The sequence below is a fragment of the Schistocerca americana genome, chromosome 1, assembly GCF_021461395.2.
Source record: "Schistocerca americana isolate TAMUIC-IGC-003095 chromosome 1, iqSchAmer2.1, whole genome shotgun sequence".
Taxonomy (NCBI): Eukaryota; Metazoa; Arthropoda; class Insecta; order Orthoptera; family Acrididae; genus Schistocerca; species Schistocerca americana.
The window spans coordinates 1,242,800,502-1,242,817,246 of record NC_060119.1 but is presented as its reverse complement, the minus strand read 5'-3'; the positions used below and the strand labels follow the sequence as shown (position 1 = coordinate 1,242,817,246).

General features: G+C 41.7%; 1 protein-coding gene across 1 annotated transcript in view; it reads left to right on the top strand.

Moving 5' to 3' along the window:
• The first annotated feature begins 1,558 nt into the window (after positions 1–1,558).
• LOC124598534 (Down syndrome cell adhesion molecule-like protein Dscam2) overlaps positions 1,559–16,745 on the top strand; it is a 394,502-nt gene continuing 379,315 nt past the window's right edge. Inside the window, exons 1-2 of the mRNA XM_047136007.1 lie at positions 1,559–1,607; positions 1,653–1,814. Of these exons, the coding sequence (XP_046991963.1) occupies positions 1,559–1,607; positions 1,653–1,814 (211 nt within the window). The remainder of the gene's footprint in view (positions 1,608–1,652; positions 1,815–16,745) is intronic.

Below are 16,745 nucleotides of genomic sequence, written 5' to 3'. Positions count from 1 at the left end.
CTTCAGCTGTTGAACCTATGAAGACAGTAGCTTCATTGGCATTATTTTAGTCACAGAATCTAGACAAATATAGGTATAAGGAATGTAACTGCGAAGAAAACTATGGTAACAGAAGAAATACTTCTACTGATCGAATAAATAACGAAATGAAACGAATATTGCAGTATACGTCACTTGAGAATGAAATAAACTGGAAGTTCACGGAAGCTAAAGCCAAATGGTGTAGGATAAATGTGAAGAAATCGGAAAATGTATTGCGTTGGGAGGAGAGATTCAGTACATAGAGAATTCAAGGCAACGTCCAGTGAAATTAAAAGTAATGGCGTGGGCAATTATTCCACTGTTAAACGCAGAGGAGAGAGCAGATAGGCGGAAAGAGGACATAGAAGGCCTCTGCGATGACGCACCAAAGGAGGAAATCAGAGTCTCTATGGAAAGCATAGGGAGCTCAGTATTAGAGTTTGACAGATCTTTGGAAAAATCCAATGGTTGATTTTGGGATCTCTGTCTCAACAGGATATACTCCGGCTGAAAGTTTCTCGCGCCTCTATCCAGTTTGCAGTTGTCCCTCCTCTTTTTGTGGTTTTTATCAGTTTATTCGCTATTTCTAGGTAAAATACATCGAAATTAAACCTTCTCTTTTTTCTTCGAACCAGGCACAACTCTGTCTTCCATTCCTTCCCCTGCTACGGCGTTCCAGTCCTACGTGATTTCTGAATTTTCATCCCCGTTTACATACTGACGTACCCATACCATATCCTAATAAATTCTTTCTCATTCTTCATCTTCTGCATGTTACGTTGCTTTTTATACTTGAACTATTGTTGCTGACGTTCGTTTCCTGTTTATTCTGCTGAGAATAATCCTGTCCTGTTCGCAGTTACTTTCGTACTGCCCTATCTTCCTATTCATGGAGAATCCTACTCCCGTTATTGCATTTTCTGCAGCTGTTGACATTGGCCTACATTTGCCTGACTTGAAATCTTTATCTTCTTCCCATTTCACTACACTGATCCCCACTATATGCAGACTGACCCTTCATTAAACCCTTTTCAGATTTCCTAGCTTCCCTCTCACGATCAAATTCTGACGTTCCACGAGCCAATTGGTAGAACGTTACCGTTTCGTTGCTTATGCTATCGTCTGTCATGGTCACCTCCCACTTCCTGGAGATCCGAATGAAGGACTAATCCTGAATGTTTTGTAAATGAGAGATCATCAAGACACTGTTTCAATTACTGGTCACAAGGCCACTGGATGCACATTGTGTGAGTTTTAATGCAATAGTTTCGATTGTCTTCTCCATCCAGAGACCGTTGACCAATGTTGATTCTTCCACATTTCCCATCCCAAGAGGGTCTCCCATAATTCCATCCACTCATCTTCCCTCTTTGACAAGGCCACTAGCAGGAAGAGCGCGAATCTTTATACCTGAAGTCATCTGTCACTATTACTAATGACTTTTATTGAACATTTAAGCAGTTGCTTGGATTCAGTACAATTTGGATTACTAGGTACCCCTGTACAACGGTATGAGACACTATTACTCGTTTACTTGATGTATTTATTGGCTCCCCCTTTTATATTGCTTCCAACAATTCTTTGGCGCGAGACGTTTCGGCCATAACGCGAGCTTTCATCTTCTGTTGCAGTGGTGGTGCAGGACTACGAGGTGCAGGTGTACCGCGCGCATGCGCTGCTGGGCAACACGGCGGTGCTGCGCTGCGTCATCCCGCCCTTCGTGCGGGACGACGTCTCCGTCTCCTCCTGGTTCCGGGACGACACCATCATCCTGCCAGGCAGCCACGATGCAGGTGAGCAGACTACAGTTTCTGATCCTCTACAGTTTCTGATCCTCTACAGTTTCTGATCCTCTACAGTTTCTGATCCTCTACAGTTTCTGATCCTTGCTACGAGATGCATAGCGATCACATTGTCGTAAAAGTACTCTTAAAGACAACTTATTCATTTGCAGTGCGAATGATGTCAGATATAGCTGATAGAAGTATAAGAAAACTTAGTATTTTACTTACATTCATTCTATATGTCATATGGGATCATATTCTCCGTGGAATCGAGTACAGGTTTTTAGAGTGCAAAAGCGTGTAATAAGACTCATTTGTGGTGTAAATTCCAGGACACTATGCAGAAACCTGTTCAAGGAACTTTGTATTCTAACCACTGCTCCTCACTATATTTATTCCATAATGAAACTTGTTCGAGCAATACGCCTCAACCAATAGCTCAATGCATAATATCAGTACTAGGAATAAAAACAATCTACATAATGACCTAAAATCAGTTTGCTTCAGCCAAGAAGGGGTACAATATTCAGGAACACACATTTTCAATAAATTGGAAGCAACCATTAAAAACTTGGTTTCAGATAAAGCACAGTTTAAACAGAGTTTGAAAGACGTTTTGATAGGTAACTCCTTCTACTCTATAGATGAATATCTTAGCAGGTACTGTCAGACCAGTTTAAGTAAAAATGTCTGTTATATTTCAGTTCTAGCAGCACTGGGTCACAACAGTCAATATTAGATATTTTGTGAATGACAAATTTATTAAATTTGCATAACTATGTTTCATTCTGACAGTGTATTAATTCTGTAACTATTAGCAGTTGCAGTTTACTGTAATGTAGTCACATATTTTGACAAGCTTCTGACAAGCGATCATGGAAATGAGTGTTATATTCAAATGTATTTTATTTTTTATGTTATGCTTTCTGACTTGCTCCGCACACAGGAGAATCATCTAATTTATAAGTCTATGAAACGAAAACTGAATCTAATCTAATCTAATCATCGGACCGACTCTTCGAGAGTCTTCCTACTTTCCTACGAAATGGTACCCGCTGTTTCTTTCACTATTCCAATACTAGCAAGCAAGTCTTAGAGTAGGCATTTTCCTGAAATCTTAAGAGACTTGAAGTCTTTAAACTTATTGTTTTCCGCAATAAACGCAATTTTGTCATATTAAAGGCTCATGTTTGAAGAACGATGTCCTATTATACTTTACAAGATGTCTCCTAAGTGCCCAAGAAATGAGGGAATGGGACACTGCCTGCAGAGACTAAGTTTGGTCATCCCTTGTTCATCCTGTGTTTCATACAGTGAGGGAGTATCACAAATTCATAGCGATCGTTCATTGCGAGGGACTTACAAGGTTATACATGTACCTACATTAATCCCTGCACGGTGATGATCTAAATATAAAGTCTCTCTCTCTTAAATGACAACTCTACCCCACTGGTTTACCCGTCAGGCTAACGAATCTCTTGTGAGCGAAGATCAGCCGAATAGCTACGAGATCGAGTACAGAGGAAATTCTGCACTAGTACTCATTTACGGAGACAAGCAGGTTTGAGTAAGGAAACTCGAAGATGGCAGCCCCATCACCAATCTTACCTACTCTGGGTTGGTAACCCATTCAGGGACATTTCAAAATACTCCCAGTCCCCAAATTTACATAGGAAAACCAGATGGATTTTCTATGACGACTCCAGCTAGAGAAAGTGACAGAAGAACATAAATATCTCGAAAAGCAAGATTAGCTACATGGAATACAAGAGGAATTGCTTACAAAGAACAATAAATAGCAAAGATATTTTCACAATAACAATTGCAGTTAAATCAGAAACTAAGAAGAAGCTGAAAGGTAGTAAATACGTTAGAAATTTAACATAATGTTGTATTTAGTGGAGTACAACAGAAAGAAAGAGCACGAGGAGGTGTAGCAATATACCTAAACAGATAATGGGAAAATTGTATCTGGACTTATGAATATATGAACGAAAGAATTATAATAGCAACGATTAGAAACAAAGAGGGAAAGTATAACTCTGACAGCAGTTTTTGTACCACAGCAAAGTAAGACCGAGGCATCAGTTACCTTTCATTACACACGACAAAAACATGTGGATCTCAAGTGAATAAGAACTATTAGCCACCTAGGACACCATTGAAGAAGAATGGACAAATACTTTAAAAAAATAATTTAAAATATCTGCAAATGAGAATTTAGGAGAGAAAAAGGAATGTCACTGAAGGCGTGGATTAAGAATTTGGTCAATGGAAACTGCGGAAGCAACACAAGAAAACCAAACAGTGTATAAAAAATCTTTCAATGCCTATTCCGGAAAATAAATAAATCTATAAATAGAGAAGGAATAGTGAAGAGCGTCCACCAACATTATATTCATGTCCCTCCCGCCGGAGGTTCGAGTCCTCCCTCGGGCATGTGTGTGTGTTGTTCTTTGCATAAGTTAGTTTAAGTAGTGTGTAAGTCTAGGGACCGATGACCTAATCAGTTGGTCCCTTGGGAATTCACACACATTTGAACATTTCTTTTTTTTTACATTCATGACCAACAGCAGATAGCATATAAGCATTTTAAAATAAAACAGAAAATGGTACAGTTCATTTGAATAATATTACGAAAGAGGAGTGGATTAAATACTATGAAAATCTATGGTCTAGTAATAGAAGGAAAAGGTCTAGATGGCACGATAATAAAAGAACTCACAGCATCTTTGAAAAGCACAAAAAATTGAAAAGCAACACGTATAAGTGGAATTTATGCAACGTTAATTAAATATGGGGGGTTACCAATACACAGTAAATTATTACGTTTGTTTTAAACTCCCTGGAAGCAAAAAGATGTATTACGAAATCGGAAGAGGGCAAAAGTAATACCGATATATAAGAAAGGAAAGAATATAAAAGTGGTGTAAGTTTTATTGACACAGCATATAAACGTTATGCAAGAATTTTAAACACAAATTTGAAAACAATAGCAGAATGTTTACTAGTGGAAGAACAGGTTGGATTTAGAAAGGGACGAAGAACGACCTATGCAGTATTTGTTTTGCAGCATTTTGCTGAAAAGCAGAGAAAGTTTAACAAACAACATATTTTACTCTTGCGGTTTTTGACAGCGCTTTCGATAAAGTGGTTAGAGAGAAGTTATGGGGAATAACGATGCACAGAGGTTACACTTTACAGCGTACATCAGCTATAAAGTCTACATTAAGAAACATCAGTAAACGTAGATATAGGAAGCTTGTATACAGAACCAAAACAAACAAATGGAGGGGTGAGACAAGTCTGCAGTTTATCCTCTACGGTGTTCAGTATTTTTATTGACGATACAGCTTGCAGATGAAATTCTAGGATGAACGCTGGAGTACAACTAAACAATTCAGTAAAGCTAAAATCCCTTCCATATGCTGATGATCTTACACTGACTTTTTCAAGGTAAGATGATTTACAAAACGAAATTCATTATTTGAATAAAATATGCTCGGAATATAATATTAAATTATCTACATCTACATCTACATGATTACTCTGCAATTCACATTTAAGTGCTTGGCAGAGGGTTCATCGAACCACAATCATACTATCTCTCTAACATTCCACTCCCGAACAGCGCGCGGGAAAAACGAACACCTAAACCTTTCTGTTCGAACTCTCTTTATTTTATTTTGATGATCATTCCTACCTATGTAGGTTGGGCTCAACAAAATATTTTCGCATTCGGAAGAGAAAGTTGGTGACTGAAATTTCGTAAATAGATCTCGCCGCGACGAAAAACGTCTTTGCTTTAATGACTTCCATCCCAACTCGCGTATCATATCTGCCACACTCTCTCCCCTATTACGTGATAATACAAAACGAGCTGCCCTTTTTTGCACCCTTTCGATGTCCTCCGTCAATCCCACCTGGTAAGGATCCCACACCGCGCAGTAATATTCCAGCGGAGGACGAACGAGTGTAGTGTAAGCTGTTTCTTTAGTGGACTTGTTGCATCTTCTAAGTGCCCTGCCAATGAAACGCAACCTTTGGCTCGCCTTACCCACAATATTATCTATGTGGTCTTTCCAACTGAAGTTGTTCGTAATTTTAACACCGAGGTACTTAGTTGAATTGACAGCCTTGAGAATTGTACTATTTATCGAGTAATCGAATTCCAACGGATTTCTTTTGGAACTCATATGGATCACCTCACACTTTTCGTTATTTAGCGTCAGCTGCCACCTATCACACCATGTCAAAAGCTTTCCGGAAATCTAGAAATACGGAATCAACTTGAGATCCCCTGTCGATAACGGCCATTACTTCGTGCGAATAAAGAGATAGCTGCGTTGCACAAGAACGATGTTTTCTGAAACCATGCTGATTACGTATCAATAGATCGTTCCCTTCGAGGTGATTCATAATGTTTGAATACAGTATATGCTCCAAAACCCTACCGCAAACCGACGTCAATGATATAGGTCTGTAGTTAGATGGATTACTCCTACTACCCTTCTTAAACACTGGTGCGACCTGCGCAATTTTCCAATCTGTAGGTACAGATCTATCGGTGAGCGAGCGGTTGTATATGATTGCTAAGTAGGGAGCTATTGTATCAACGTAATCCGAAAGAAACCTAATCAGTATACAATCTGGACCTGAAGACTTGCCCGTATCAAGCGATTTGAGTTGCTTCGCAACCCTTAAGGTATCTACTTCTAAGAAACTCATGCTAGCAGCTGTTCGTGTTTCAAATTCTGGAATATTCCATTCGTCTTCCCTGGTGAAGGAATTTCGGAAAACTGCGTTCAATAACTCCGCTTTAGCGGCATAGTCGTCTATAACAGTACCATCGGCACTGCGCAGCGAAGGTATTGACTGCGTCTTGCCGCTTGTGTACTTTACATACGACCAGAATTTCTTCGGATTTTCTACCAAATTTCCTGACAATGTTTCGTTGTGGAACCTATTAAAGGCATCTCGCATTGAAGTCCGTGCCAAATTTCGCGCGTCTGTAAATTTTAGTCAATCTTCGGGATTTCGCGTTCTTCTGAACTTCACATGCTTTTTCCGTTGCCTCTGCAACAGCGTTCGGACCTGTTTTGTGTATCATGGGGGATCAGTTCCATCTATTACCAGTTTATGAGGTATGAATCTCTCAATTGCTGTTGCTACTATATCTTTGAATTTGAGCCACACCTCGTCTACATTTGCATAGTCAGTTCGGAAGGAATGGAGATTGTCTCTTAGGAAGGCTTCTAGTGAACCTTTATCCGCTTTTATAAATAAAATTATTTTGCGTTCGTTTCTGGTGGATTTGGAAGAAACGGTATTGAGCCTAGGTACAACGACCTTGTGATCACTAATCCCTGTATCAGTCATGATGCTCTCTATTAGCTCTGGATTGTTTGTGGCTAAGAGGTCAAGTGTGTTTTCGCAACCATTTAATATTCGCGTGGGTTCGTGGACTAACTGCTCGAAATAATTTTCGGAGAAAGCATATAGGACAATCTCGGAAGATGTTTTCTGCCTACCACCGGTTTTGAACAAGTATTTTTGCCAACATATCGAGGGAAGGTTGAAGTCCCTTCCAAACTATAACCGTATGAGTGGGGTATTTATTTGTTACGAGACTCAAATTTTCTCTGAACTGTTCAGCAACTATATCATCGGAGTCTGGGAGTCGGTAGAAGGAGCCAATTATTAACTTAGTTCGGCTGTTAAGTATAACATCCACCCATACCAATTCGCACGGAGTATCTACTTCGACTTCACTACAAGATAAACCACTACTGACAGACACAAACACTCCACCACCAATTCTGCCTAATCTATCTTTCCTGAACACCGTCTGAGACTTCGTAAAAATTTCTGCAGAACTTATTTCAGGCTTTAGCCAGCATTCTGTACCTATAACGATTTCAGCTTCTGTGCTTTCTATTAGCGCTTGAAGCTCAGGGACTTTGCAAGCACAACTACAACTTACAACTACAATTCCGACTGTTCCTTGATCCAAGCACGTCCTGTATTTGCCATGCACCCTTTGAGATTACAGCCCATCCCGTACTTTCCCGAGGCCTTCTAACCTAAAAAACCGCCCAGTCCACGCCACACAGCCTCCGCTACCCGTGTAGCCGCCAGCTGAGTGTAGTAAACCTAAATCACTGGCATTTTATGGAAAATATTCACTGGGAACTATGATAGTAGTACATAGAAAACAACTGAAAAGGGTAAAATATTTTTAACTATGGAAATGAAGTGCCATTCTTGTTGACAGAGCGCAGGCGAACGATGCGGGAAACACGCACCGCCGTACTAGGCAAGGTCCTAATCGAGGTGATTTGCCATTGTCTTCCTCCGACCGTAATGGGAATGAATGATGATGAAGACGACACAACAACACCCAGTCATCTCGATGCAGGTGATAATCCCTGACCCCGGTGGAAATCGAACCCGGGACCACGGGAAGCGAGAACGCTACCGTGAGACCACGAGCTGAGGACATTTTTAACTATGTTGGATATAAAATGACCATCAATAACGTATGCAGATTAAGTTGAATAGATTTGGAAGTGTCTGTGGAAGAATTACTAGAATTTTAAAGAATATAAAACGAAAAGAATCAGGACCGAAATTTCATACTGCAGTTGCATTACCGACCCTATTATATGGAAGTGAACTGTTGGTACTGAATAAAACAAATACAAGGAAGAGAACTGATTATTCTCAGAACTGTAGATCATTTGCCTCCGAAAGGCAAAAATCTCGAGTTGGAGTCTCCACCCGCCACACAGTTTTGAACTGCCACGAAGCTTCATATCAGCGCACACGCCACTGCACAGTCAATATTTCATTCTAGAAACATCCTCCAGGCTGTGGCTAAGCTACGTCTCCTCGGTATCCTATCTTCCAGGAATTCTAGTCTTGTAAGTTTCTCTGGATAACATCTGTGAAGTTTGGAAGGTAGGAGATGAGGTACTGGAGGCTGTAAAGCGGTGACAATGGGTTGTGAGTCGTGGTTGGGTAATTCAGTCAGTAGAGCACTTGCCAGCGAAAGGCTCATGTACCGAGTTCGATTCTCGATCCAGCACACAGTTTTAATCTGCCAGGAAGTTTGATGGTCGTAGTTATTGCTTTTGATGTTTCATGGGTTATTTGTAATATGCTTCATGAGAGTACGTTCTTTCCGTAGCTTACATATCCAACTGCTTCAACAGCTGTCTACAAGACGATCGTGAGGACTCTCAATTCATTTTGTGCTACCCTTCTGTGTAATTAAATGTGTGTAATGAAATGTGACTTACGCCAGAACCAGTGATACGAGTATCATTAGCTGCACTGGAGTTTTGAGTTCGGCAAATTCGATATTGCACTGAGGTGGTGATCGTGGAACAATTTGGAAATAGCGGTCATTCACATAAGTTTATTGCAAGCAAATCATGCAGAATTGCGCTGGGAGCACCTGCTCCTGTTGTGACTGCAAAAACACTCGGTGCAGCTACAATTCGCGAACTATCACTACCATAACTACCACTACTAATGTTAGAATTTTTATCTCGTATGTTCAATCGTATTTTTTGTGGGGCAGTCTATTCTCAAACCGCTTATTTGCAACCTTGTTTGATAGTCTCATAGAATCTTGTTACGAACCAAGTTTTAGAATAATTAGATAAAATCAGTCGTTCTGTCTTAAAGTACAACATACACAATTTTTATGAGTGTCCGCGATACCCGGGTGCATTTTAAACTATTACATTTTTCTTATTCGTTCATTAATGATGAGAACTTTTCCGAAGTTACAACTTGTAAACGTGAAATCTCAGAAAGATAGTCATCCTAATAATTTTACTTTAAAACAAAGATAAGTAAACAAAAACACAATTTTGAAAAGAAATATTATGACGTAATATGTCTTTATTTAAGTCATTAAAGTAATAACAAACACCTCATGTATTTACAAAAACTTCATAGTTTAAGTTGTACCTGACTGTAAATTAGTTTTCATTTGGTAAATAGTCACTTTACTGTTACCTGAATTTGGTGAACTTCACGAGAAACAATTTCATTCGATACGAAAGGAAAGTATACAATCTTTTACACTTGCCATATTATGGAAACTTCGATTTTTAATTCAGTGTTATTGACTGATTGATTGATCTGCACAGGTAGACAAAATAACTGTGTTTTCAGCCCACTATGCCCACACCGAAACTGAGTTTAGTGTACGGTTTCTCACCCAATGTTTCTAGTAAGGTCAGTTGGTACTCTTAAAAAGTAGTAGGGGACTCTAACTAGCCTTTTATAGGCACAATTTCTTCGGGTATTAATGACACAAATATTTGTGTGTTTTAAGTTTCGTTCGCGTCGTAATGGAAGGCTAAATATGGTGTTCTTTCATCCTCCTCACAACATAGTCTACACTTAGCGGCTTCTTTCTCTATCGAGTCATTAGACCTACCATGAAATTAATCTGATTCCTGTTGAAGCCCAGGATTGCAGAACTTCTCCTGAAACATGGCTTTGTCGTCATCAGCGTACCATAGCTGTATCTATATATGTTAGCCCAATATTCTGTGGGCTGCCTCCTAATGCAGCTACATTGTTTTGATTTTAACATTCCCTTGGTGGTGGTTAGGATATTTCCCACTCCAACAACTGGAGTCGTCGCATCTGCCTATCAGCTCCTTCATTGCCATTAATTCCTGAGTGACCAGGAGCCCGCAACACGTTTACGCTATTGCTTTCTCCTAGCCTCACAAGGGCTTCAGGGCATTCTGGAACGATCTTTGATCTCGTTGCAGAAGCTGAAAGTGATTTCAGAACTGTTTGCTGTCTGAATGAATGTAGATGACAAGATGCTTGTAGTACCTACACAGATTCTCTTCCACGAACACGCTGGTACCAGATATTGCGCCTGGAATACCGCAGCCAGCTTCCATAGGGAGATTGCTCCCTTTAATCTAGGATGTACCCGTACATCCCAGCATCTTAGATTGTTTTCGGCACTGAACGATATCGTGGTTCATACTTCCACTGCCGCTTACTCCCAATTGTTAGCTTAAACGGTTTATTGAAGCAGATGGAAGTTCTGTGTAGTCTTCCAGCACTTTCCTGGTAATTCCTATATTTACCACATTCACTAGATTGATGTAGGATTCTGGATATTCTAAGCTTCTTAGTAGCCACGTTCCATTCTGCTTTACTCCATCAAACTGTAGCCCCATAGCTTATCAAAGGGCTTATCAAATGGTTCAAATGGCTCTAAGCACTATGCGACTTAGCATCTGAGGTCATCAGTCCCCTAGACTTAGAACTACTTAAACCCAACTAACTTAAGGACATCACACACATCCATGTCCGAGGCAGCATTCGAACCTGCGAGCGTAGCTTGTAAGGGATCCGCGATACCACAAACATAGATGCTAGTATCCGACACCCAGGTCGATAGCAGACAGGGGTCGATTGTCGAGCGCTGCAGGAGGCAGTGAGACGAGTGTTGAGTGCGCAGTGGTACTGGAGAGACGGGCAAGAATGGTGGTCGAGCCAGTAGTAATCGGTAAATTCACCGGAGTATGACGAGTGAGTGCGTCCCCCTGATCGTCGTGCGGTCGACCCTCACCGATACCGATTCGCGCGTACTTACTTACTTACTTACTTTCCGTGTCCGGAACTAGACTTCAGACTTCCAAAAATCAGCAGCCAATATGGCCTTGTCATTTGCCTCCCATAAGTCATTCAGTGTGCAGGGCTGGTCTAAATATGGACAGATAAGCGGGTGTTGAGGATCCTGGACAGATCCACACAGACAAAGGGTGTTCTCATTCTCTTTTAGGAAACCCCATTGCTGCTGGTTTGTCTTGCACTTTGGCACTCCTACCCTCATACGGTTTAGGGTTTTCCATACTGTGTATGGTAGGTCTCCACCAGGCGCCAGTTCTTCTTTTACATCTTTATGGGGGTTTCTTAGGTCGATGTCCCACCTTTTCAAACGATTCTCTGCAGCCGACCCTTTCAGGGCTCGGGTACGTGACAGGAAACTCTTCCTCGAACAAAGCCGTCGGTCAGCAGGCTGATGTCCATATAAAGGATGACGCATGTCCTTTTCTTGCTTGGTTTTTTCGGCTTCGGCAGCGATGTCACGTCGTATGTTGGGCGGTGCGATCCCCATAATTAAGTACATCCTGTGCACTGGGGTTGGCCTCGATCATCTGGTAACAATCCTTGCCATTTCATTCACCGCGACATCAACTTTTCTCGCGTGTGTTGATGCAGACCATACTGTAGCGGCGTATTCCGCGGCTGACACACTGAGCGCAAGAGCTGAAGTTCTCAGGACTTTTGGGTTCGCACCCCAGGACCCTCTGGTTAGTTTCCTGATGATGTTGTTTCTAGTTGAGACTTTTTCCCTTGTGGCATTACAATGATGTTTATAGGTCAGTGTGCGATCCAACGTGACACTAAGATATTTGGGCGTATTACAATGCTCGATACGTTCACCTCTCCATATTACATTTAATTCACGATTTGCCTCCCTGTTCTTTAAATGGAATGAACAGGCCCGCGTCTTGGAAGGGATCGGCCTTAGGTGGTTTGCCTCATAATACTGGGAGAGAGCTTCTAAGGTACTGGTTAGTTTCTCCTCTACATCCATAAAATTGTTTTCTTGGGCTGCAACTGCAGTGTCATCGGCATACATAAATTGGACCTTGATGATTGGCACTGGTTGGTCATTTGTATATATATTACACAGAGCTGGGGCGAGGACGCTTCCCTGAGGTAGACCATTCCTCTAATTTCTCCACCTGCTCTTCTTGTTCTCGAGTCAGACGAAAAATCTCCTGTTATGCAGGAAAGTACCTATCAGTGATGTTAAACGGTAATCTCTTGTCACATTATATACTTTCCTGAGGAGCCTCCGATGGTTTACAGTATCATATGCAACTGAAAGATCTATGAATGCCACTCCCGTGATCTCTTTCCTCTCAGACCCATCCTCGATATGTTGGGTCAGGTTCAGGACTTGACCGCAGCACGATTTGCCTGGTCGGAAACCTGCCTGCTGTGGGATGATCTGTTGTTCCAAGACGCTTTCTATGCCGCTTAGCGTCAGACATTCCAAGCTCTTAAAACAGTGACATAAAAGAGACACAGGTCGGAAGTTTTTTGGATCATCAGAGTCCTTTCCTGGCTTCAGAAGTGCAACCACTCGGGCTTTCCTCCACATCTTTGGAATATGGAGCCTTTTATCAGATCTAGCAGCCACTGTAGGGTATTACTGCCAAAGTTTTTAATTTACTCGACTCTAAGTTCATCAATACCAGGAGCTCTGTTAATCTTCAAACTGGAAATGGCTGCAGTAAGTTCTGACATTGTAAATGGTGCCTTGAGGTGATGATTTTCCTCTGCCGGATCACGTGCTAATGGTTCCTGGTACTTTCTGCCGTGGGTTTTGCCATTCATAAGGAGTGTAGTAGCGACTTGGTCTGCCGTGACGTTAGTAAGTTTATCATTTGACTTTGTGGCGTCACCGTTAAGGTTCTTTAACAGTTTCCAAGCCCGCCTACTGTTCACTTTCATGTCCAGGTTCTCCATGAGATCACACCATTTGACTTTGCGGTTCTCAGCTATGACTGACATGAGTTCATCGCCTGCTGGAAGTGTCTCATCATCAAATGGGTCGTTATCGAAAAGCTTCTGGTATCTTTCCAGTAGTGGTTTTGCGTCCTCAGACAGTCCCGTAATATACTGTGTTCTGCATCCTCGCGGTATTGTTTTCCTGGACACCTTCTGAACGAGTATGACAAAAGAGTCGTACATCTCAGGTTGTGGGGGGTTTTTGTTATTTCTACATCAATGAGCCCTCTAAATTTCTTCTAATTGGCCTTTTTAAAATTGAACCTTCTTTTGAAAGGAACTTGTTTAGGCTTAACAACTGCATTGACCGTACAATTTATGGGCCGATGCTGCGTATGGGGAATTGGCTCCCCAATCAGTTTTCCACATTGGCCAACGAGTTTCTTGCTAACAAAGATGTTATCGGGATTGTACCCTTTCTTCCATCTGCCACTATTAAAGGAGCTTGGCAGTTTCGGGTCATGTATGAGCAGTAGATCGTGTACCTGAGCCCAGGTCTCTAGTTCCACTCCGCTGCTGTCAGTTTCTTTATAGCCCCATGTAGAGCTCTGACAGTTGAAATCGTCCAATACAAAATTAAAGTCTTGGTAACCGAAATTGCCAGGCTGAGTGAAGACAAAATCTGATTCTGGGGGTTTGAACACAGAGGTAACATTATACTGCTGAGTTCTAACGGTTAATATCTCTATGCCTTGCCTGTCAGTCAGTGATGCAGGAGTGACTCTAATTCCTGGCCTGGCGAAGATGGCACTATCGTATCGTTCATGTGGTCTCTCCAAGATCATCTTCATTCCATCTGTTTTGGGTGTGGGTCTTGTACTGCCCCGATAGGTTTCTTGAATCAGGAGGAAGTCACATTGATATTCTTTACACAAGTCAGACAATAAAACTTGTTTGTCTCTCGATATTCCTTCAATGTTTATCGACATCATCACAAGTGGCCTTAGGAAAGACCGCTTGGGTAGGGTCTTATTGGTCTTCATTTCCTCAGAAGTCCATTCCGGTTGTTGCAGGACTAGCCGCTGATAGATGAACGTTGCCCGGGGTGCGCCCGATTGCGGTTCTCGTTTGTGTCTTGCTGTCGCAATCTTCGCGGCGGCTCTTTCATTGCATTCGCGAGTGATATGAAACCAAAAGTGACAAGTGCCGAATTACGAGTTTCGCGTCAACCGCGTCGGCCAGCAACAACTATGGATTGCAGTGAGCATTGTTGTGAATGTTAACCATCATCATTTCGAGTGACGAAGTACTTAAAATCAGCAACCAATAAAAAGGTATAACCGTAATTAGACGTGTAAGGCGAAGGTAGCAACTGTCTCACAATTTGTGTGTTTAGTAGAAAATACATATCAGTTTGTACATCGCAACCTTTGTGGTCCTTAATAATGGACAAACTTTCAGTCATTCCACTATTCAGTCTCAGAACAGCCGCACTCGGTTGAAACACATCAGAAACCACAGCAGAAAAATCCGATGGCCTTTCATCCATTAAGCACACGGTCAAATAATAATAATAATAACTGTTCGGCGGCTTCGGTAATTCATACAAAACTCAATAAGGAATTTAAGCGGGCGTGTTTTTTTTATTTTTATTTTTATTTTTTTTTTATCCCTGCAGCGCGGTTCCGGACTGAAGCGCCTAGAACCGCTCGATCACAACGGCCGGCAAGGGCTTATCAAATGGTTCAAATGTCTCTCAGCACTATGCGACTTAACTTATGAGGTCATCAGTCGCCTAGAACGTAGAACTAGTTTAACCTAATTAACCTAAGGACATCACACACATCCATGCCCGAGGCAGGATTCGAACCTGCGTCCGTAGCGGTCGCGCGATTCCAGACTGCAGCGCCAAGAACCGCACGGCCACTCCGGCCGGTTAAGGGCTTATCACAGTGATGTGTATCCAGTAAGTATTCCTGCGGCTTAGACCCTAGTTTTTACCAAAGTGTTTTCCAGTATCCATAAGAGTACATTCGAACACTTGTTCTGTACGTGACGGGTCCATGAGAGTTTCCCATCCAAGATTAAATTTAGATATTTCACTGCCCCTTCTACTGGTAGAATCTCGTCGACAAGCTTGAGAGTCCAATACGTGTTGTGGATATGCTTCTTCGTAAAGGGTACAACAGTTTTCTTGGGACCAACTCTTATATCCTGTTCTAGACAATTTTCAGTGCGCGCTGAATCATTGTTCTAAAGCCACTAGCAAATTTGCCTAATATTACTATGATCAAATCGTTTGCGTATTCTTGCCAAAAGTAAACTCTTGTATTTAACTCCTCGATGCGTTCATTTCCCTCCAGGATCCGCAGCAGTAGTGGGAACAGCCTTCTTGCATACAGCGTCTGGTGGTTTTGATCACCATTCTCACATCCATCGTGGTAGCCTCTACCTTTCTTCTACTCAGCATGGTCTTAATAAACTTGCATATCGTGGTCTTAATGCCATTCTCTTCCCCTCAGCTCTAACCACGGATTGGAGTTCGTATTGCTAAAGGCCTCACGATATTCAGGAATATACAGAGAGGAAGATGGTGAAGTGCTGCCTACTTGATATGCGTGTTGGTTTCATGCAAAGGAACCCCAATTAACCGCCTTTCCCTGACGTGCAGATTAACCGGTTCTTCTAATGTCGTTAGAAGAAAGGAGGATAGACTGATCGGTCTCCTATCTTTACCCTTGGTATAATCACTTCAGAATGAACAAAACTGTAACTGTCCACCAAGCGTTAAGAATGAGTGCTGCTGCTTGGATGAACGTAAAGCGTCTGCGTAGGACTTTAATTAATCCCTGTCCTGCTTGTTTCAGTAAAGGCGGAAATATTCCATCTGTGCCTGGTGGCTTCACCAATTGAGCAGTGCCCACTTTCCATTACAGAAGGAATCGATGTGGTGAAGAGAAGGAGTAGGTAATAAGAGGGGAAGATTGACAGATAAGTTAGAAAGATGAAAACAAAAATTAAAAATGGATGAGAAAAAATGGTTCAAATGGCTCTGAGCATTATGGGACTTAACATCTATGGTCATCAGTCCCCTAGAACTTAGAACTACTTAAACCTAACTAACCTAAGGACATCAAACAACACCCAGTCACCACGAGGCAGCTGGATGAGAAAAGTACAGATAGTATTGCGAATACATAGAAAGAAGGATCCTTTATTGTATGATTATATGATAGCGGAACAAACACTGGTAGCAGTTACTTCTGTAAAATATCTGGGAGTATGCGTGCGGAGCGATTTGAAGTGGAATGATCATATAAAATTAATTGTTGGTAAGGCGGGTACCAGGTTGAGGTTCATTGGGAGAGT